Genomic DNA, 23,750 nt, shown 5'->3' with positions numbered 1-23,750 from the left:
CAGAAAATCTTGACCTTCTTGTCAAGGCTTCCTGAGAACGGGCAGCTGCATCACAGAGACTCAGCCACCCCCCCATGAAGGGAGAATTCCTCCCTTCCCTGGAACGCTCCAGGGGCTGTCTGCTCTTAGCACCTGCCCAAGCCACGCTGCCTCCAGACCCACAGAAGACACAGCCCCTTCTCCAGCAGGGACCAAGAGCTCTATGGACGCAGAGCGTACACGAGAAAGGATGCCGCTCCCTGAAAGCACGGCGTGAAATGTATTCACTCAGGGTGAAACTGGTTTCCATGGGAACACATCTCTGAAATTATAATGTAAGTCAAAAGAAAATGCAGTTCAGTAGGTACCAACGACCTGGGATGTGTCCACTGATGTCCAGAGACAAGGACTGCCCAGGAGTCAGAGGGACAGGGCACTCCCAGGGGAAGGATCTCCTTCTCCCACACAGGTCAACACCCTCTCTGCAAGGTCCAATGACACCTGCCAGGACACGACCCAGTCTCCTGGACCTCCAGGCTGGCTCTCGGTCACTATGCCATATATCATCTGCCTATCAGACAGAATCTCCTGAAGGACAAGGAGTATTTCTGCCTTTCCCTGTATCCCTGGGGCCTGGCACGGGGCCTCACACACAATGAGTGCTTCATCAGTGCTGGCTGATGAGCTGACTTTTCTTATGCTGCCCCAAAGGTTCACGTGGGGCAAAGGGCAAGCAGGAAGGGAGAACCCTCAGAGAAACTGGCCACAATGTACTCGGCTCTTATGTCAATAAATCAAGATTTAATAAGAGACAGGAACATGCGCACACACACACACACACGTGCACACACACACATAGCCCTCCACCCTATAATATGGTACATATTGCAATAATAAGGCTAGAGAACAAGAGAAATTGAGAAAACAGAAAGGGGAGCCCAGCCCCTCTTCCTCCTTCTCCCTTCCTAGCGGCCTGAAAGCAAACAGCACTTTTCAGGACAAACGGTAACACACTTCATAAAAGGGCAACACAACACATCATCTTTAACGTCAGAGAAGCCCCACAGCCCACATGGGGAAGGAGCTCCCCCAGGGCAGGTGGCACAGTGGCTGCTCGAGGCTGGACATCAGGGAGATCTGGCCAACCACGAGAGCCGCCCCCGCAGTGGGAAGGGCTGCCTCGCAAGGCAGTGAGTGCCCCACCACGGCTGGTCATCAAGCACAGGCTGGACAGCCACCATCGGGGACAGCCAAGGGATGTTTCTCTGGCATTTGGGCTGGCCCAGACGGCGGTGGAGGGCCCCTCCGGCTCTCATTCTGGGATTCTCAATAGGAAGAAAATCCCAGACACCAACACTGTGAGAGCCAAGATTGGCAAACAAAGGAGATGCCCCTCACCTGGGGAAGGCGGAACATGTGGGGGTCCATGAAGACAGAGAGGACGACTGCAACAATGACCAAGACGCCAACGGGGGAAGATGGCCGGGAACGGGACAGCACCACGACACAACATGCACAGTCACATGCCCAAAATGGAGCAGGCCTGAGCCGGCCCGGCCCAGCCCCGCCCCTCTGGGACAGACACACGGCTGCCAGCACTTTCAAAGTTTGGGCAGACGGTGCTGACTTTTTTTCCTCTTCTTTTTTTCCTTTAAAAATATTGTCACATGGGATGACTAAAGATACTGGGGAAGATTCTGGTAACATAAAAAACATCTTGGTCTTTTTTTTAATAAAATTCTGTGACTGAAAATCACCCAGTACAATCCCCACATTCTATGTTGGGTCACTTTTTATATCAATTGGAATAACAATCTACAAAAAGGAAGCACTCAAATAAACAACATTAAGACCCAAACGTGCACAGAAGCGGGGATCCGGACCCTTTGCTCCCCAGCCAGACGTCTGAACTGGGCACCCTGCTGGGGTTTCCGTGCCCTTCTCATCTGCAGCCTGTGGCCACCACAGGTCGAGTGCTCGGATGGGCCTGACCTATGACCTCACCCATGGAGGAAACTCCCAGAACAGAGATGTTCTTCACTCACACAGATCGGCCCCTCACGATCTGAGAGGGAGAGGCCTAGAGCATCAAGAAAGGCCAGAGGATTCGCCCAGACTCACGTGGCTGGTAGCATGCACCCATCATGGCAGGACTCGATCCCACAGCATCCTCACCGCAGGGCCAGGCCTCCAACACTGCCCCCCTCCTCCTCCTCTATGTCACGGCGTCTCTCTGCTCTGTCCACAACTGTTGTTAACTAAAGGTGCAACAATACCTCACTTCACTCACATCCCTAAGCTAATCCAGCCATTGCATGCCCCCTCATCTGAGGGGAATTCAAATCCAGGCCTCCCGACTCCCAGGGCAAGGCTCTCCAGATGATACATGGCCGTGGAAGCGGGCGACCTAACACCAAAAAGCCCCACCCTTCAAAGGCTCTGGAAGAAACCACAAAGCTCCAAAGCCAGAATGTCCTTACCAGGCTTCTGGGAGCAGGGCTGCGTACTCATGCGGAGAAGTAGTCTCTGGGAAATTGGAGAGGATGGCGAGGCGATGGGCCAGCAGCTCCGCACCGTGGTATGTGAACAGGATGGCCAGGGCCTGGACGTTACTCTCCTGTACAAAGAGTGGGAGTCAAGCGCTGGCCAGGATAAAGGGGGGGACGGAGGGAGGGAAGAGGCCAAGGAGAGGGGGAAGATGGAGGAAGGGAGGGAAAGAGATGGAGAAAAGAAAGGGGGGAAGGAAAAGGAGGAAGAAGGAAGGGAAAGAGGGAGGGAGAGACAGAGGAAGGGGAAGGAAAGGAAAGAGGGAGGGAGAGATAGAGGAAGGGAAGGAAGGGAAAGAGGGAGAGAGAGAGGAAGGGAAGGAAGGGAAAGAGGGAGGGAGAGACAGAGGAAGGGAAGGAGGGAGGTGGAGGGCAAGAGATAGATGGGGGAAGGAGTGAAAAAGGGAGGGAGGAAGGGAGAGGGGAAGGGAGAGAGGGAGAGAGTAGGGAAGGAAAGGGAGGGAAGCTTGTTTTGCACATGCTCATTGAGAGCCTTTCTTCACATTCACCCTAAGTCTGTGGAACACCACAAGGTCAGAATACACAGGATCTCTCTCCTCCCAGCTTGTCAAGCCATCAAGCCAAATGTCAAACATTTCAGGATCAACAAACAAAATTGTTCAGTGGAGTGTGTCCTGGTTTTCTCATCTGCAAAATGGGAAGGCTAAAGCAGCCAGCTCACAGGATTGAAGTGAATCTAGAAAGCGCTTCAGAAACCTGACATCCTCATACGAATGGGAGCGGCTGTTAGTCCTGTGATGTCAGGGGCTTAGTAAACTTCCCAGTGTGGAGGCTCCCTCTCCCAGGGCAGGTGGGCATGCTCAGTGACTTCTCCCCTTCAAGAGTTACCTGGGACCCAGAGAGGGTGAGTGTCTGGCCCAGGAGCCCACAGCCCATCAGGGTCAGTACGAGGACTTGAGCTCAGGTCCCCCCCTGCATCCAGGCCCATTCTCCGTCCAATCACCAAGCTGCCACCCATCCTTAGCAGTATGTACTCTTATTCAATCAGGAACATTTGCTGTGCACCCCAAAGCCACAGATGATGCGAATAAACAAAAAACAAATTACCCGGGCATAGGTTCTGGCTGAGAGGACAATATTCTGGTTTCTGAACTTCTTAAAGAATTCAGCATCGTATCTCTGCTCGGCTGCATGAGGCACTCCAAGGATTTCCTGAGGGGAAACAGTGATTTGATGAAAAGTCTTTTAAACACGGCGACAGAAAATAAATATTAAAGCCTCAGCGCCTCGGCCTGCTAAAATAAATGAGCTTAGAACGAGCTCCCTTCCCTCTTGGCTCCTTTGTGAGAGAAGTGTTTGTGGTTGCCTTCCCACCTTGGGGTTTCCAAAGACAACTGACTGCCTGGCCGCCCAACCAACTACTTGGCAACCGCGAACGCCATCAATGGGAGCAGGTCAACCAAAAGCAGCACCAGGCAGGGACCTTTCCATCATCCCACCTCCATCCTGAGCACTTACAGCCTCTGCAAGGACTTTCCACCTCTTTATCTCCATCAACAAAGAGCCCAGCGAATGGAGGAGGAGGCCAGCAACAATGCCAGCTTCCCCGGGCCCCACCAAGCAGGAAGGGGCAAGCTCTGTGATTCCACCCCAGAAAATCCTGAGGCATCAAGGGTCACTCCCAAGTGAAATAAACACGGCACCCTCCCAAGGCGGCCGCTCCAAGCATTGCCCCGGAGGGGCGGGTCTCTTGTTGGCCCCGAGGCTGTGCCCCCGTTAGAAGGGAAGCTCCTGGCGGTCTTTGTCACCATGTCCAAGGCCCCATCCCAGCATCGCACACACGGCATGAGAGGCAGGGCTTCGGGGCGGCCGCGCAGAGCAGGGAGGAGCCTTCTGTCTGGCACCAGGCAGCACAACCAGACCGATGGGCGGAGGCCACCGAGAGGCCTACTTCGACCTGACGTCCAGGAGAATAAGCTGCCCAATGGAAGGCGCTGCCCCAGAGCTAGCAGATCCCCCCTTGGTGATGCTAGGAGAAGGTCACAGAGGAGGAGAGCGGCAGCAGGCCCCAGAGGCCACCCAGCCCTCGCTTCCCCATTTACAGATGGGGAAACTGAGTCCCCCTAGGTACACTGGGTGATGTGACCACAGGGGCACACATAGTAATGCGGGTGAAATCCTGGGCCCCAAGCCCCCTGCACTCTTGGGTTGGGTTTTGAGTCTCTGACAAAAAGGTAGAAATAACGCATTCCATGCTTTGCACTGCACACCCACATTATTAGCTCAGTTAAGGGCTGTGAAGGGGTCCCTGGGGCTCCTCTTTTTGCACTGCCATATTTTCCAGAAACACTGGACCTAAGTGCAGGCGGGAGGCACTGAACATGTCAAGGACAAAGCTCCCCCCGGCTGAAATAATCTGTTATCTGCATCCCTGAGCTCCCTGTGTGTGCTGGGGAGTGAAGACGGGAGCCAGCCAGTCTACACCTGGCCAGTGTGCAGCCGGGCCTTAGCAGATAAGGACACCTCCACTTTTCAGCCTCCCAAGGGAAAAGAACTGTGCTTTGGCCTTGGCCTTGCCCCTCCCCTCCAGGAGGGTGTGGTCCCACCTTTCCTGGCATTTCCCCCTCCTTGCCACGCCCCTGGACACGAGCATCTCCTCCTTCCTGCCCTCCTAAATATGTGACCTTCTGTATGGATTGTGAACGAGGTTCCACAAAGTGGTCATTTCTCTGGGAATAAACCTGGCTTTCACCTAAGTTTTGTGAAGTTGATGAATCCCAGGAGGAGCCGGCACAGACTCCAGCTGGGCCACACACGGAACCTTCCCATCACTACGGGCCCACAAGTGACCCAGAAAGCCCCAAGACTTCACGGCGATTCCTCATCATGGCAGGCTCTCCTTGGACCTCAGACCCAGATCTCTGACTTGAGAGGCAGGCAGAGAAAGGCTTCAGTCAGACTCGTCCTTCCTGGAAAGGGTGGCGAGAGTGCCACCGTCCTCTGGACTCTTCCCGTGTCTGCAGGCCTGAGTTCAGCCCTGGGGCCATACCTCAAGAGGGTCGCTGCCAAGCTGGAGAGTGTCACCAGGCATGGGTAGGCCAGCAAAGATGATACTCAGGGCCAAGGGGAGCTCTTGTGCGGATATGGGGCAGGAGGTTCTCAGGAGGGTCCAGGGCACTACCAGGAGCAGTGGACAGAAGTTAGAAAGCGGTCTATTCAGATCTGACGTCAGGCGGAAACAGCTAATAAGGACAAGCGCTTTCCCAGCCCTGAGCAAGTGCCCCTCCGCGAAGGTCTACAGGCACATGCCGCATGGCCACTTGTACGTGTGTTGTGGGAGGAGCCAGATGGCGCCTCGTGTCCCTTCCAGCTCCCCAGTTCTGTGGGTCTGAGGGACACCAGGCTTGAATATACAGATCTGGGAGGGTCCTTCAGGAGGAGGAGCTTATGAGGCTACCGAGACAGGGGAGACAAAAGAGGGAGGGCCCGGGTTAGATCTGTGGGGTACACCCACTGACCAGGGGGCGCGTCAAGGGAGGCAACGAAGCAAAGGAGACGCACTGTGCACCGTCAGGGAGGAAGGACGGGAGAAAACCAGAGGGCAGCAAACAGGGACAAAGGAGGGCAGAGACGAGGGCAGGAAGCCTGGGGAGAGGCCTCTGATGAGGTAAATAAACAGGAGAGATGGAGGAGAGGAAGCAGGGGCACGCAGAGCACCCAGATGGAGAGAGACAGGCCGAGAGGCCGTGCCTGGCTGACGGCAGGGAAGACCTGGGGGACAGAAGGCAGCACAGACCCGGCATGAAAGTGTGGGGCTGGCTCAGCTGAAAAGAAGGGACCCATCCCCATGAGAACAGGGGCCAACGTCAAGAGGTGGGAGATACCGCAGAGGGGAGGAAGACTCGGTCAGCAAGGCCCCCTGACTCAAACGGGAGGCACAGGAGGCGCGGAAGAGGAGATGAGCACGACACCAGAAAGCTAGAGAGGAAGCAGTGGGAGGAAGGGAGGACCCCGGCGCTCTGGGAAGCACAGAAAGGCCCATGGCAACAGGTCTTTGTAGAGAATGGTGGATGAATCTGCAAAGGCAAGCTGACCCAGAAGGTGAGAAGTGGCTGGCACCAAGGCCCACCCGTCCCCTCAGCGGCACTGCTAAGGGTCTCAGAGACCAGATGCTCCAGGGGCCTCACCTCGTACGTTGCCAGCCGGTCCAGGTAGGCCAATAATTTCAGTCTGCACCGGCACAGCTCCTTCTGTTCCAATGTCAACCTGCGGCCAAAGGAAGCCCATCAGCCCCAAATTCCACAACTCACTCAGTGGCAGCCTTGAGATTTAGTCTGCTTGGCCCCAAAATACATAACTAGAACTGAGAGAAAAGGCCACAGAGGGAAGAATCGCTACCAATGAGACACCCCACAGAGGAACGGCCAATGCATTCTGATGAGGCTACGAGGGACCAAGGAATCTCTGCCCCGGCTGCTGGAGGCCCCTCCCCACTCCAGAGCGAGCAGGGGCTCCACCCGCCGGACCTCGGCTCTACCGATGAGGCCAATTCCAGACACTCCCCACTCCCAGCCCTGGTCTCCTCAATAGCCAGGGAGCTCCCGGAGGACAGAGGCTGCCTCTGACCTCTTTCTGTGCTTAGCTCTGTGCTCGCATTCAGCAGGCACTTAATAAATGCTGACTAAGTGACTGATTCCAAATGCCAGGTTCAATGCCCTTTGCCCAGTCCGCATCTGCCCTCTAGGGCTCGGTCCACGTCCCCCCACTCTCAGCCGTGCCAAGCTTTGAGGTACCCAAAGTCCAGTCGTCTTCCTTCCTCCTCACCTCACTCCTGCTTCTCCAAGGCTGGGCGTGGCCTTCCCTTGGAATCCCAACTCCTCACCCAAGAGTCCAAGGCTTCAGCCTCATCCCAGCCCCCAGAACCTAGGCTGAGGCGTGGGGGGAGGGTCTGGGAGTAGAAGCTGGGGAGGGTCTGGGAGTAGAAGCCAGTGGTCCGGGGCTCCTTCAACTCGCTCACAAACCATCCCTCCACATGCCTGGAGGCCCACAAAGCCTCGGTTTCCTCACTGGTGAAACGGGGCCTCTACTCCTTATGTGAAGAAGGACCTTACGGCTAGCTGCACTGTGATCTCAGTAGAGACCAAAACCAGTTCTTAGATTCAGCTCATCAGTGCCTGAGGGATCATCCGGTCCAACCCCACAGTTCAGATTTGGGGGAAATGAGATACCAAGAAGTCCTAAGCCAGGCTTCACCACAGGCGCCCACCTACTGACCAGCAGAGCTGGACCAGGCCCTTGCTTTCCCAACGGATGCCCGCAGCAAAGCTACCACAACCGACCAAGCCCAGCGCCAGGGCGTGTGGAGACACTGTTTACCAAGCCAGCAGTCAGCGTGCATGGCTTACTGTGAGAAGTTGGCTAGCTGCAGGAGCTCCGGTCTCCTCTTGGGCCCTCTCTCCTCTGTGTTTTCAGCATCTTCAGCAGGTGACAAAAGGTCCTCATAAGGCACCCCAGCAATGTCGACCTCCCCAGGCAAGACAAATCTAGATGGAAGACGGAAAACCCAAATCAAGGCTGAGTAAAAAGAGATTCCTCTTTAAAAATTAATTAACTCAATACCAGTTTTTACACTCTTCTGTATTTTATTATTACAATTGATTGTCAGAAAAACCGTAACAATAAATTCATTATTGGAAGATTGGCTTTGCTTTTGGAATGAGCCTTATTGATCCACACAAGGTCTCACTGAAACATCTCCAAAGCCATCCATCTTCCTCACAGCAGGAAATCAGCAGCCTCCTAGGATGGGGGAAAGGGCCACTGTGGTACCTGCACACACACAAACACGGCAGGGAGCCAGGGACAGAGGCAGCTCCTACGAGGTCTTACAAAGGAAGAGCTTCGGTCTAGTCTAAATGCACCTCCAGCCGGCTCCAGGCCAATCTGTCTGGCCCAGGCAGCGCTTGCTGCAGTGAGCGCAGACCCAGGGGATTACCCAGAACACAGCCCTCACATTACAGAGGAGGACACTCAGGCACAGGGAAGGGAAACCATTTATATCCAATCACACATCGAGTAAGTGACGGAGTCAGGACCAAGCCCAGGTCTCCCAAAGCCTGGGTCGGGTGGCCACATCACCTCTCACACATAAACACAAACATTAACAAACACTTAGTATCCGAGCTGGTGTCTGCATTAACAGAAAGTACAGCAGCTGGTGGAGTGGCAAAGATGTGAGATTAGAGGAAGGAAGAACACCAGGGTTTAACTCAAGCGTCTGCCGCTCCCTCGCCAGCCATGCCTGGCCACGGAATCGGATTCTCTTGTGCCTCAGGCTGCTCATATGTAAAAGGAGGACAATGACGGGCCACGGGGAGACAACGTGCAGACGGTGTCATGCAAACCTAAAAGCCCAGATAAAGACAGCTGCTATTGGTCAGTCAGGGCAGCCCCGCTGAGGAGGTGACTGTCCACGCAAGAGTCCCCTGACAAGGCTGGGCCCCATGTACACCGAAGGTGCCTAATGAAGGGGGAGAAGCCACAGAAGCCCCTGACATGCCTGCGCCTCCTCCACAAGCCCGGCCAGGCACATCCCGCACACACCTGCCGTCGTCCTCTCCTTTCCCAATGGCCAGAAGAGCCTCCAGGTCCGTGCCCTTCAAGCCGTACTGAAGTAACTCCTTTGCTGCCTCGACATTCTCGGGGACTCTTTCCAAGCATTCATGAAGAACCCAAGCGCGCTTCTTAATCTTACTCTGGGAATAAAGCACAAACACAGAGATGACGAGAAAGCGACGTCCACGCACGGCTGACCGCAGAGCCGGACGCTGCCCTCCCCCAGAGGGTGACCCTGTGGTCAGGGCCCTTTGGATGTCTCCAAAGATCCTTCCCAAGAAGCCTGAGCCCGGGCCACCAGGCGTGCAGAGGCCACGTCCCTCTGCTGACCCAGAGCAGGGGTACGTGGCAGAAACGGCGAGAACATTGTTAGGATGGCTCCTACAGACTCCCGAAACACAGGAAGATGCAGCTGATCTCCAAGAGACAGGCGGAGGAGAGCTCTTACACACGCTGGCAGCCTGGGCCACGGTCACCGGCTCCATGAGTATGGGCGCCCGCAAAGTTCACAAACATGCTACCAGGTCAGGGTGATGCTCTGAACACGCATAAAAGCTCCTGTGCCGCGCGAAGTCTGCAGGAAGCCAAGCAGCAATATGTCCCCAGGATACTGTCTCTCCCTCCCACAGACATGTTCACCCCATGCAGGCGGCACAATCACCAAGTCACCTACTTCCGTTATGTTCTTCCTCTACTCAGCTGGCAAGTCCTCCCTATGCTCTCTCTGAACTGTCCCTAGCCTCCCTCTGGATCACAGCGAGGGTCTCGACCTCGTCCCTCACCTCCAGGCTCCTCTCCTGCCCCAGCCCTCATCCAAGCAGCCAAGACTGCCTGAAGCACTTTCCTAAGCGCTCAAAAACCCCAGCCCATGGGAGAAAAACAAACCCCATCAGATGGGTCCTCAAAGCTCTCCAGAATCTGGCTCAACTCTCCTCTGGGAGCCTATTTGCACACCTTCCTCTGTATTCCCCAACCCAGAGCCCAGACACAGCCAGAAGCCAATCAGTCCCCAGCAGGCCTGACTCCCGCCACATTCTTCACCAGCAGGTCAAGGCTTTGTGCTGATTCAATTCCGTCAGTTAAGTCCCAAGTATATGCAGGGTGCACCGCTCAGGCCTAGAAAGGTCAGGATTTCAGCCAGACTTGATTCCTGCTTGGCACTGGTCCACAGGCCCTCCTCCCCCTCCTGTGGATAACCAAGCACCTGGTGCTTCACACCCAGCCCTGAGCAATCTGCAGGTAGGGCTGGGTTGTAAGGTTCATGTTTTCTGTCCTCTCTCGCCAGGAAGTTTGTGAACCCCAAAGGGCAGGGGCTTTGGCACAGGCGTCTCTATAGTCATGCATTCCATAGCCTGACCACCAGGAGTGTGACCCAAGCCCCTGGAGTCCCCAGAGAACATCCTTTAACATGGCCCCACTGGCCACCACTTACCTGCCAGAGCTCAATTAATGCTTAACAACATGACTGAGGAGAGAGAATGAATTGGGTGAGACCATCTCCTTTTAAAACAGTCACTTTTTCTGCCTTTTCACTTATACTGTCTCTTCCCTCCCTCATTAAAAAAAAAATTACCTTTTTTGTCTTGTCAAAGAGCAAACATGTAAGAAAGATCAGAATATAAAAGTACGTCAGAGCCAAAAAGAGTCTTAGACGTCCAGGGGTTCTTAGCTTGAGGGTCCTAAACTTTGCTTTCAATATTTTGTTAATCTTATTTCAATATAACTGTTTCCTTTGTAATCCTGTGGGGTTTTTTTTATTTATTCATTTAAAAACATTATTATGAGACAGGACTGATAAACTCCACTAGGCTGCCCAAGGGGTCCAAGACACAAAAAAGCTTAAGAATTCCTGACCCACATATTAATAACAAGAACAAAATCACATAACTATGCAAACAGAAAAGACATTTTTGAGAAGATATACCCGATTCCTGTTAAAAACCTTGGAAGGCATAGGAAGAAATGGTTCTTTCTTTAATATGGTAGGCAGTTTATATCCAAAACCGAAAGCCAGCATTGACTGTAATGGCAATAAACTAGAGGCCTTTCCAATCAGATTGGGGTAAAGCAAGGATGTCCATTATCACCATTACTGTTTGAGATAGCGTAGAAATGCTAGCTAAAATTATAAGACAAAAAAAAATAGCTAAGGGAATAAGCATAGACAAAGAGAAAAAAAAATCCCTTTTTGCAGATAATATGATGGTTTAGATAACTCTCAAGAGTTAACCAAAAAAATTAATTGAAATAATCAACAACTTCAGCAAAAGTGTGGAAAATAAACTCGCATAAATCATCAGCATTTCTGTTTATTAGCAACAAAACACAGAAGGAAGAAAAAGCGAAATCCCATTTAAAACAAATAAAGAATACATAAAACACTTGGAATCTACCTACCAAGATGTACGTAGGAACTACACATGTGCAACTACTTAAATATCCATTACACAAATAAGGCGGCTCAAAACCATTGGAGACATACTCCCTGCTCGTGAATAGGGCAAGACAACAAAATCTAAATTAACTTGCTTACTCAGAGCCACGCCAAACAAACTACCAAAGGATTCCTTTCTATGTCTAGAAAAAAAAAATAATTAACTCATCTGGAGGAACAAATGGTCAAAAAACTCAAGGAAAATAATGGAAAAAAGTAGCAAGGAAGGAGATCTAGAGGGACAAAATCTCAAATGATACCAAGATGCAGTGATCACTCAAACAATTTGGTACTAGTTACGAAATAAAGAGGTCTACGAGGGCAACAGATCACACAAAATACAAAAGCAAATAAACACAGGAACGTAACATTTGTCAGACCCAAAGATCGCAGCTGCTGAGAAAGAGCTCACCATTCAGCACAAATCACTGGGAAAACTGGAAAGCAGTCTGGCAGAAACTACGTACAGATCAACATCTCCTACCGTACATAAATACAAATTCCAGATGAGTACGTAAAGGATAGCATCACAATCAGCTTAGAGAAGCAAAGAATGAATCAACTGTCAAATACATGGATGGAAGAGTTCATGACCAAAGAGAGGATAGGAAGGTTCACTGGACATAAAATCGAAAACTGTCATTATGTAAAATGACAACATTTTGTGCACAAGCAAAACCAATGCAGTTAAAATTAGAAGAGAAACAAATAAACGGGCTAAAAAAAATCTTTGTTTCTCTAATAATGTCTCATCTCTAAGACAGACAGATAGATGGACAGATAGATAGATAGATAGACAGACAGACAGACAGACAGACAGACAGACAGATAGATAGATAGATAGATAGATGGATGGATAGACAGACGGATAGACGGATGGATGGATAGACAGATAGACACACAGATAGATAGATGGATAGATAGATGACAGATAGATAGATAGATAGATAGACAGACAGACAGACAGACAGACAGACAGATAGATAGATAGATAGATAGATAGATGGATGGATAGACAGACGGATAGATGGATAAATGGATGGATAGACAGATAGACACATAGATAGATAGATAGATGGATAGACAGATAGATGGACAGACGGATAGATGGATGGATAGACAGACGGATAGACGGATAGATGGATGGATAGACAGATAGACGGATAGATGGATGGATAGGCAGACGGATAGACGGACAGATGGATGGATAGACAGATAGACACATAGATAGGTAGATGGATAGATAGATAGATAACAGATAGAGAGAGAGAGAGATGGATGGATGGATAGACAGACGGATAGATGGATGGATAGACAGATAGATGGATAGACGGATAGATGGATGGATAGACAGACAGATAGATAGATAGATAGATAGATAGATAGATAGATAGATAGATAGATAGATGACAGATATAGATAGACTGATGATTAGATGGATAGATAGATAGATAGATAGATAGATAGATAGATAGATAGATAGATGGATGATAGACAGACGGATAGACGGATAGATGGATGGATAGACAGACAGACACATAGATAGGTAGATAGATAGATAGATGGATAGATAGATGACAGATAGATAGGTAGATAGATAGATAGATAGATAGATAGATAGATAGATAGATAGATGGATGGACAGACGGATAGATGGATAGATGGATGGATAGACACATAGACAGATAGATGGATAGATAGATAGATAGATGATTAGGTGGATAGATAGATATATAGATATGGAAATGATTAAAATTTACAAGAATAAGTATACCCAAATTTGTGAGTGCTTAAAGGATATATTTAGTCTGTGTTAAAGGAAGAAATAAAATCTATCCATAGCCATATGAAAAAAATTGTCTAAATCATTAACAATTAGAGAAACAAGAATCAAAACAACTCACATCCATCAGAACGGCAAAGTTGACAAAAAGGGAAGTAACAAACACAGGAGGGGGTGTGGGAAAACAGGCACACTAATGCACGGCTGGTAGAGTTGTGAACTGCTCCAGCCGGTATGAAAAGTAATTTGGAACCAGGCCTAAAAGGCTGCTAGATAGTGCATGACCTTTGACAAAGCGATAGCTCTGTGAGGTCTACACTACAATCAAAGAGAAAGAAAACAGGCCCACGTGCACAAAAATATTTATAGCCGCCTGTTTTGTGGCAAAGAACTGAAAACTAAGGGGGTGTCCACCAACTGAAGAATGCTGAAGATATTGCGGCATAAAAATGGGATGGAATGCTAGTGTACTATAACAAACCATGCCAGAAGAGAGTTTCAGAGGAACCCATGAAGACTTGGATGAAGCAATACTGGGAAACGAGCAGAGCCAGGAGAACTATGTGAACAATAACAACACTGAAAACTCTTACTAGAGCAATGACCCACCTCGTGAGAGAGAGGGCACAGCCTCTGGAGGCAGGCAGAGACAAGCGTCAGCCAATGGGGGAAGGTGTCTGGCCTGACAATGCATGTCATACAAAAGGTTTTTTTTCCTTTCTTTTTCAAGAGAGGAAGGTACTCAGATGGATTTTTTGTTCATTGAAAAAATTAAAATTTAATTAAAAAAAAACAAACCCTGATCTAATCCAACCCCCTCATTTTACACAGATGAGGTCCAGAGAGGTAGTGATTAACCCAAGGTCACACAGCAAGTCAATGGCTGAGCCAGGAAGACTCAGTCTCATGGGGCCCAGACTGATGGTCTTTACTCTCCGTCAGGCTACAAGGCTCTCAAAGGGAGAAATTAAAAAAGATCACCTTGGAATTTTGTCTTAGCACTGAATTTATGAAAATGATATACAGGTTTTCTCTACCTATAACTATTCATTCCAGCTTTTTAATCACAGAATAAAACATAAGCAAAACAGCTCTGTCCTAAATGGAACAGGCGTCACAACAGTATGTCAGACAAGGTATGATCTTCCTTCTACACTGCTGGTGGGGGCAGAAAAAGGATGCTGACTCTGCCCCCTACACACGCACACACGAGTGCATACAAGCGCATGCACACATACACACGCACACAAGACACACACACACACACACACACACACACACACCCATCAGCAAACACCTGTTAGAATGGCTCAGGCTATCTCACTTACCAAGTAATCCTGAATAGAAGCGATGTTGACAGTGGACTTCCTCCACTGCCTCTGATAGACAAGATCAGTGTCCAGCCCGTAGGTCTGAGCCAGAGACAAGGCTTCATGGTATTCTTCATTCTCAATCTTAAAGCAGAAAATGCACATGAGCCCACATTAGTCCTTGAGTTGACCAATGTCACTGAAAACATGGTGCCCGGGACTCACCCTCTCCCCTTGAGTTATCTACACTCATGGCCTTCAGAGCCCCACTGACCACAGCAGGAAGGGGGAACAGACACAGCTGGACAAAGGAAGTCACCGAGCGCCCAAGACAACACCTTGGGTGTGACCTAGGCCTCACCTAAGTTCCTAAAGGGAAGATGAGAAATCTATAGCCAAGTGAAGAAGTAAAAAGACAAGGCAGGGGGCAGGGCCAGAAGCAGGAGAGAATAGGTGACTGAGCACTCCTCGGCACTCACAAGAGCCCAGGCCAGGCCAGGGACTGGACCTGGGGCTTCCTGAGTGTGGACACCTCCCTCTGCCAGGGTGGGGTAGCACCTTCTCTGCAATGAGAGGTGAAGTCCTGTTCCCAGGGCCACCCAACCAAGATATGTCTGAGATCCAGCTAGAACCCAGGCCCTCTTAGCATGAAGGCTCTTTACAGCATACAAGACCCCTCCTGGCTGGCACCACTAGGGGCTACTTCATGAACCAAAGGCAGCAGGTGAATGGAGGAAGAGAGGATCATGAGAGGTGAGGACCCTCCAGAACTGGATTCCCAACTTGAAAGTGTTCCATTCTACTTTCAGGGAGGTCCTCAGGGGCCAGCAGCAGCCCTATCTCCATCCCCAAGGGCCCTGTGGGTATGGACGCTCCTTTCAATGAGCTCTCCTAAGTCAAATATGCCACAGCCTGAAGCCAGAAGTGAGCCTCCCCCAGGGCCCCCAGGAACCCCAGGGCCAGGCCAGCCTCCCCCAGGGCCCCCAGGACCCAGCTGTGCTCACCTTGCGCTGGTAGAGCTCCTCGGGAGTGGTGGACCTCAGGCTCACCAGGCGGTAGTTCTTGGTGACGGTCCGAGGGCACTTTCGGGGTGGAGCAAAGCGCTCCATCTCAGTCACAAAGTAGAGGCCTTGCTTGATGTAACTGAAATACCGAGCCTTGGCAGACATTTCGTCCTCCGAGTCAGAGTCCTCATCTCCATCCTCTTCTTCCTCTGGCCTGGTGTCCAAACGCGATCTCTTTGGAGCCAGCCTTATCTCACACTGCGGGGAAAGAGCAGACACAAAACAGTGACTACCTGAGCTCCCCTTTCCAGGGACAGGGACAGGGACAGGGAGAGAACTCCCAGGGGAAGGAATGCCCTCTCCCAACAGAGACCGGCTCTTTCTCTGCAGCTTAGAGTCTCAGGGAGGCCTCCCGGGCCAGGGGTCATCCTGGATTCCCTACTCCCTCTCACTGCCCCCACCACCATGTCCAAGCTGGTGCCAAGGCCTGCTGCCAAAGGCAGAGAGGACATCAGCCCAGGGCGTCTTGGCTTCAAGGCCTGCTCTCTATCCCTACTCATGTCACATCTCCCTCTAGAACCAAGGACAGAAAAGTACGTCAGGGCTGTTGGCTTCAGGCTGGATCTTTCCCAACAGGCTACATCACCATGACTAAGGACGGGCATCCAATCTTGAATCCACAGTTCACAGGCGTCAGGCACATCAGCAGATGAGCCACGGCTCCAAAACTAAAATGGGTTTGAACGACAAGCCTACAGGGCAGGCTTGTGTTCATTCCCTGCTTTAAGACTGAGAATGGCTCGTCTCTGGCTCAGACCTATGGGCTGGATCCTGACCTTGTCCATCAGAGGCAGTGGAGGAAGTCCACTGTCAACAACGCTTCCATTCCGGATCACTTGGTAAGCAAGCCACCCTGAGCCATTCTAAGGGTCTGAGATGGCGGATGGTCTCAAGGGGCAGCTGCCCAGCACGTGAACACAAATCCCTGCTGTCTTCCTGTCCAGGAAGGGCAGCCCAAGGACTGGTGTCCTTAAAAACCCGGGATGAAGGAAGGAGAGTAGTTATGGGTTTTAAGGAGATACCTCACTCTTCCCTTCTCTCTCTCTAAAAAACGTGGGGCAGTTTTCCGACAGAGGCAACAGAGAGGCCTGGCTGTCAAAGATAACTAGGATTCCAGAGGACAGATGGGCTCTGATTGGAAGCCACATTTCTCTTAAGAATATCTTTAGCAAAGCAAACAGTTGTCATTTTGCATTGACATGAAAACTGCTGAAAGGGCCTGAGTCTGTAAAGGTTCTAACACTGGAATTTTAAGTGACCAAGAGAAACTTCCAAGCAGTGAATCAGTGGAAAAAAAAGGCAAAGAAATGTTCTTTTTAAGAGCAAATTCCTGAAGCAGTCAGAACTGCCCCTGGGAGGACACTAATGACTGGGCACCTTTGGCCTGAAGCCCCCACTGCACCCTGCACCAGACAGGGCAGGAGAAGTTCCATTTATCACCTCAGGGAAAAATAAATGCTCACACAAAACCCGCACCAATGGTCTTCGTCCAGCTCTCAGGAGGGTTTTTCTCAGAGCCACAAAACATAACTCCAAAGACTGGCTTCTCCTAAATAAGAGGGTCTGATCATGGCCACCCAGGCAACGGCTCAACTGGTGTGCCGGGCTCCCAGGCCAGGGGTCATCCTGGATTCCCCATTCACTCTCACTGCCCTCCCCACCGCATCCAAGCTGGTGCCGAGGCCGGCTGCCTTCACCTCTGCAGCGTATCTCAGGTGAGCCCCCTTCTCTCCCTGGACTCTGCACCCACCCTGGTGCAGGCCCTCATCATCTCACACCCGGACTGCTGCAATGGCTGCTGGGGGGTCTGCCTGCCTCAGGTCTCCCCCTACTCCAGTCTATCCTCCATGCATCAATCAAAGAGATTCCCTAAAGCACAGGTCTGATCACGTCTCTCTCTCTCTCTCTCTCTTTTTCACACACACACACACACACACACACACACACGTACAGACACGCACATGCACACACACATATATACACACATGCATGCATACATACATGCATGCATACTCACATGCACATATACCCACATACACACACACATACACACATGTGAACACACACACACTCAGCTCAATAAACTGCAGCGACCTCCTATGGCCTCTGGGAGCAGAGACAAAACGCTGCTTGGCCTTCAAAGCCCTTCCTAACCTGCTCCCTCCTCCCTACACGTCCTCTTCGCTCCAGTGACAGTGACGCAGGCCTCCTGGCTGTCCCACAAACAAGCCCCTCCATCTCTCAGCCCCGCATTTTCTCTGGCTGCCCCATGCCTGCGCCACTCCCCCCCCCCTCCACCCCAGTGGTGACTTCCCTGCTTCCTTCACAACTCAGCCCAAGGCCCAGTCTGGCCCGAAGCCTTCCCCAGGCCTCCTCAGTCTCAGTGCCTCCCTCTGAGGTTGCTCCCAGCTGTCCTGGAGATCTGGTTTGTTGCTGCTTGCATCTCTCCCCCATCAGACTGCAAGCTCCTTGAGGGCAGGGGCTGAATTTTGTCTTTCTTTATATCCCCAGAGCCCAGTGCAGAGCCTGGCACACAGGATGGGCTTCGTAAGTGTTCCGTGACTGACTCAACAAGGGGATGTGAAGAAAGACTTCTTCAGATGACCATAAATTCATAACTCGCCTACAGGCTGGTTCTCTAGAAGGCACAAAATTACCTCCAAGCTCAAAAATCCTCCATCGTGAGCAGCAGTGACCTGAGGGGAGGGCTCAAACCATTCACAGGACTTCCCCAACAAATTTTTCAGGGTTTTCACGGACGACACAGTCAAAGCCCCCGAGCAGCGAGCCAAGGTCACAGCGTTGCTGGCCCACCAGTTGACATCTATCAGTGGGTAAAAGGACTCTTTATCTAAAAAAATAAAGAAAAAGGTCATGAATCAAGGCAGAATAATTAAGGTGGCAAAAATACAACAGATTAAACACAATAATAAAGTTAAACATCTGACACCTTTTGATTCTGATTCGCTTAGCGGCATTTAAAACAACAAACCAATGCAATCATAGCAGATGGCCTGTAACAGAGGAGGCCAGGCCAGCAGGGCAGCAAGAGGGAGGGACTTCAGCTGCCCTGGCACCCCTACTTATATATATAAGCAGGTGTAGGAGGAGGCCACCTACCCTGCAGCCAGGCCATCTGGGGACAATCAGAACACAGGACAAAGTGCACCAGAGGAGAAGAGGCGGGGAGACGAGTGCCCCCAAGCTCACACACACCAGGGATCATGGATAAAAAAGCAGGACAAGTACTGTGCTTACGGCACAGGTCCCGAATTCAAATGCTGGCTCTGTTACTAGCGAGTTGTGAGACTTCAAGCAAGTCTCTTCCCATTTCTGGGCCTCAGTTTCCTGTTCTGTAAAATGAGAAGGCATGACCAGAAAATCCTGAAATCTCCTTCCAGCTCTAAATCTGTGATCCTATAGAGCTGATGCTTCTACACACCTGGCTAAGGGACCTCTTGGGAAATGGTCCTTGGTCAGCCAGTAAGTAGGTCAATAAGCATTTTATACTTTGCAAGATATCCTGGGTTTAGGGGCTAGATCTTTTCCTTCTCTATTTATTTATTCTCTCACTGTTTTGCTTTGTTTTGTTTTTTCTGAAACACTGGAACAATTAACTCTTTTATCTCATGTAGGTTTTATTTACAATTTCCTGAAACAGAGCTCTGGCAAGCCAGGCTTTGATAAAGACATTGGGATTCAAATGGAGTTACTCAACTCTCCCTTAAACCCAAAACACTGACTGGTCAATAACAGTCCCCAGCCCAAGCCTCACTTGCTCATCATTTGGGCTTGGATGGCCCACAGAGAATGTAAATAGCAATTGGCTCTCTTCTGGCCAGAAGCTCTGAGGGTCTTCCCTCCCAGATTAATTCTTTTGTGAAGGCAAACTAGGCCATCTTTTGCCCCAGTTCTTACTTAGCCTGAAATCACTAAATGGGTGCTGCCTCAGACAAGCTAAGACGTGGGAAAGACCTCAGCTTAAAAAAGCCAGGGTCTCCCGCCACACCTGAGCCATCACCACTCGTCCTGACCTATATCTGGCCACTGGACTCTGATGACTCTGGAGAAGAAAGTGAAGCCGGTGACTTTGCAGAGCCCTGCCTCACTTAAATCCTATTCAACACGATGTCATTCCACGATGAAAATGCTCTCCCACCCCAGCAAGAGAACTGACAAGCTCTGAGTGCAGACTGAAGTGCGGTTTTGGACTTGTCTTGGAACACTGTACTGATAAGAAATCAGGGCAGTTTTCCTTTATGATTTCTTGAAATATGATGTTCAGGTTCTTTTTTTGATCATGGCTTTCAGGTAGTCAACAATCCTTAACTTCTCTCTCCTCAATCCATTTTCCAGGTCACTTGTTTTTCTGATGAGATATTTCAATTTTCTTCTACTTTTTCATTCGTCTGGCTTCGTTTTATTGTTTCCTGATGTCCCGTGGAGTTATTAGCTTCCACTGACCAATTCTAATTTGTAAGGAATTATTTTCTTCAGTAAATTTTTGTACCTCTTTTTCCACTTGACCTATTCTGCTTTATAAGGAGTTCTCTTCAGCCGATTTTTGTGTCTCTTTTACCATTTGGCCAATTCCGTTTATTAAGGTATTATTTTCTTTAATATTTTTGTGCCTCTTTAAGCAAGCTTTTCATTCTCTTCTAATAATTTTCTTGCATCACTTTCATTTCTCTTCCCAGTTTTTCCTCCACCACTCTTATCTCTTTCTTTAACATTTCCAGGAATTCTTGTTTTGAGTCCAATTAGCACTTTTCTTTGAGGCTTTGCTCAACACTGTTTTCACACTGTTATTGTCTTCTGAGTTTCTGTCTTGGTCTTCCCTGCCACCACAGTAGCTTTTCATGGTCAAGTTCTTTTTTTGCTGTTCACTCATTTTTCCAGTCTTTCTCTTGTCCTCGAGCTTTTTAGTTAAAGTTGGGCTAGGCTCATCTGGGGGTGGGGAAGTACTGCCCCAAGCAACAGGCTTTTTTGTGCCACTGCTCTTAGGGCTAGCTCTGGGAGTCTGCCAGTCTTCGGTGCTTCCAAGGGGGTGCAATCCAGGGAAAGGTGTGCTCTCACCCTCCTGGTTTGTGCTCTGCTCTTTATTCCGGAAAGGCCCCTACCCTTCTGCAACCACAAGTGCTAGTGCTCCTCTTTGCCTTGGAACTGACGGCAGGGCCCTTGCTGCCTTGCGACTGACCACAAGCGCTCCTCTCCACAGTGGGACCACATATGATCCAGGCAACACAAGTGCCAGCCAGAGCCAGCAAAGGGTCCCCTGTAATCTCTTGCTGAGCCCTTGTCCACCCCCCTTACCATCTCTGGGCTGAGAGCTCCCAAAGCCACGGCTGCCACTGTATGCAGCAGCCACCTCTAAGGCCCATGGCCAGTCATGCCACTGCACTCCGGGCTGGCCTCTACCCTGGTGTCACAGACTGCTGCCAACCTCCCAGACTGTCTCAGGCTGGCCTCTTGTTGGCCGACATGCTAGAATTCAACTTAAGGAGTTATTTTAAAGTTGTCCGGAGGAGGACGTCGGGAGAATTCAGATGGGTCCTGGCCTGTACTCTGCCATCTTGGCTCCACCACGACCCCTTCGCTGGACCTGTCCTCCCCCAGCTCCCACCTGGCTTTGCTTTCTGATCACACTTCTCTACTTGTCCTGCCCACCCCACCCCAACTCCCATTCTCCTTGCTCCATCAGATAGTGAACCACTCACGAGCAGGGCTAGGGCTCTAGCAATCTTTGTCGCCCTGGGACACATAGGAGGTACTGGATCAATACGGTTAAATTGTCTTGTTGAATAAATCTACGTGAATCTTTACAGATTTCAAACCCAAATAACAGGCATATTGGTTTTGACAAGTATATGCAGTAGAGGCTCTGAGAAGCCCTTGAATACCAGCTCTCTTCAGCAGTCAAGCCCAAGCTGTGCCCGTCCACCTTGGACAGCAGCTTTTCTATTTGGGGGGGGAGGGGGCCTGAGGCTCTGACAGGATGAGGACCACTGACCTCCAACTCTACAAACTCACCTTTTATTTTTTTCCTTTTCTCAGTGGACAGCCTCCAATTGGGGTTGATTGCATCATAACCTGGCTAAAAATAAAAATCACAGACAGTCATTATACACAGAGGCTGCCGCTGAACAAGCCTGAGGGCCTTACCAACCCGCCTCCTTAAAAGCCGCCTTAGGGTGGCTAATCATGGCCTTTCTTAGGTCAGAATCCGACTTCCTTGGAACTTTTCACTCTGGACCAAACCCTGGAAAAGCCCCCCTCTGGCCCTCTAAAATTCACACAAAAGCCTCATGAACATGCCCATCCCACAGCAAAGAGGAAAGCAGGAATAAAAGCTAAGGTGACGAAAGGATGCTACCAGCCTCCACAGCGTTCAACAAAATGACTTTCCTTGGCACAGCACGCGATTACAAATCCCCCAGTGGGTGTCACAAGAGAACCCAAATCTATCCGTCTCCCCCTCTTTCCATCTCCCAGCTCTGACTGAAACCTGGCTCCCCCCAAAGACACCATGACCTCCCTGGCCTCCCTCTCCAGTACTGGCTGCCCTTTCGCTCCCTCCCCTCGGCTCACTGGTGGAGGTGGAGGAGTCAGAACACCCCTTGCTCCCCAATGTCCCTTCCGAGCTCTCCCCTTCCTCATTCCCTCAGGACCTCTCTTCCTTTGAGGTTCATGCTCTTCATATCTACCACCCAACCAGAATCCTGGTAGCTGCTTTCTACAGACCTCCAGGTCACTCCCCTCCCTTCTTCAATGAGACTCAGCCCTGGTCCTAGTCCTTCTCTACTCCCCCACTCCTGCCCTCATCCTAGAGGACATCAATTCTACCCTGTACGTGGACAATGAGTGTCTCCATCCACACCTCCCCCAACAGGAGGAGGACCTGTGAGGAGTCACAGGAAGGAGAGTTACCTGCTCCTCTTGCTGCCATTCCCCCAGCTGTTTGAGAGATGGGATGGTCCAGAAACTCAGCTTTCCTGAGAAGTGAATGGCGGCTAGAATTGTCCCATCAGGAGAGAGGCTCATCTTGTAGACCCCATCCTGGCCAAGAGCGGGAGGGACAAGGGTTAGGTCAAGGAAGGTCCAGGGCAGGCAACCACATTCTAGCCATCTCCATCTGCCTAATGGGGGCCTGATGGACTCATCAGGCTGGACTGGGGAATTCAGAAGACTGTAAGCTTCTGTCCTCAAGGAGTCACAACCAAGGTTGCTGGGGAAGTGCTAATATTGAGAAAAGGCCAAAGGCCAAGTGTTCCAGAGGTTTGAAGGCACGCTTTTTTGTTCTAGGACACAGCCACGATGCAGCATCTGTATTCATCTCCATTCAACAACCACTCATTAAACACCAGTTGTATCTCTGGCACTGGGCTCTGTACACTCATGCCAGGACTGCCAGGAGGCAGTGTCCCCTAGCTGGAGGCACTCTCTGCCCTCCACAAGTACAGATCACGCCTCCCTGGGCCATACTGTCCTATGGCTTTCCCATGTGGCAACTCAGGCCCAGAAGTGGAGAAAAGTTAATAATATTAAGTCACCACATAAGCTAGGAAGCTACAAATAAAACCCATTTAAAGTTCTTCTCTCTTCTAAGTCTGGTTCAATAACTTTACATAACTTTAAAAGCCATGACACCTGATGCTCCATCCTTGAATTATGGCCCTCAGCCAGGCTGCAGCCCACCATCCTCTTCCCACCCTTCCCAGGCATCAGAAGAGTTCCACTGGAAGTTATTATTTCGATTATTTGTTTACAGCTAGACCGTCAACTCCTGGAGGCCTGAACCCTGTCTGATCTTTGTGGGAACATTTCCAGACTACACAAGCCAGTGACGATGCTCATTAAAAATCTGCGCAGGAGAGACAGCAAGAACTGACAGCTAGGGAGCCTGGACCACTCGCTCTCCATCCCTAGCAAATCACCCCAACTCTCTGAGCCTCAGTTTTCTCTTCTGCTCACAGGAGTCACCATCCTGGCACTAGTGACCTTACAGGCTGTTTTAAGAAAAAGAACGAGTGGGCAAGTCCAGGAACTAGTGGGAAGGAT

At 50.5% G+C, this 23,750-nt stretch overlaps 1 protein-coding gene across 1 annotated transcript in view; it reads right to left on the bottom strand.

Moving 5' to 3' along the window:
• The window catches only part of NBAS (NBAS subunit of NRZ tethering complex), a 252,708-nt gene that overhangs the window by 188,556 nt on the left and 40,402 nt on the right, over positions 1 to 23,750 (bottom strand). Inside the window, 10 exon segments of the mRNA XM_078149224.1 lie at positions 2,460 to 2,596; positions 3,594 to 3,698; positions 6,674 to 6,752; positions 7,892 to 8,029; positions 9,090 to 9,241; positions 14,647 to 14,772; positions 15,633 to 15,890; positions 18,350 to 18,543; positions 21,723 to 21,786; positions 22,620 to 22,748. Coding sequence (XP_078005350.1) covers positions 2,460 to 2,596; positions 3,594 to 3,698; positions 6,674 to 6,752; positions 7,892 to 8,029; positions 9,090 to 9,241; positions 14,647 to 14,772; positions 15,633 to 15,890; positions 18,350 to 18,543; positions 21,723 to 21,786; positions 22,620 to 22,748 — 1,382 coding nt within the window.

Source organism: Phascolarctos cinereus, unplaced genomic scaffold (assembly GCF_003287225.1).
Source record: "Phascolarctos cinereus isolate Bilbo 61053 unplaced genomic scaffold, phaCin_HiC Scaffold_2;HRSCAF=192, whole genome shotgun sequence".
Classification (NCBI taxonomy): Eukaryota; Metazoa; Chordata; class Mammalia; order Diprotodontia; family Phascolarctidae; genus Phascolarctos; species Phascolarctos cinereus.
This window is presented reverse-complemented; position numbering and strand designations above follow the sequence as displayed.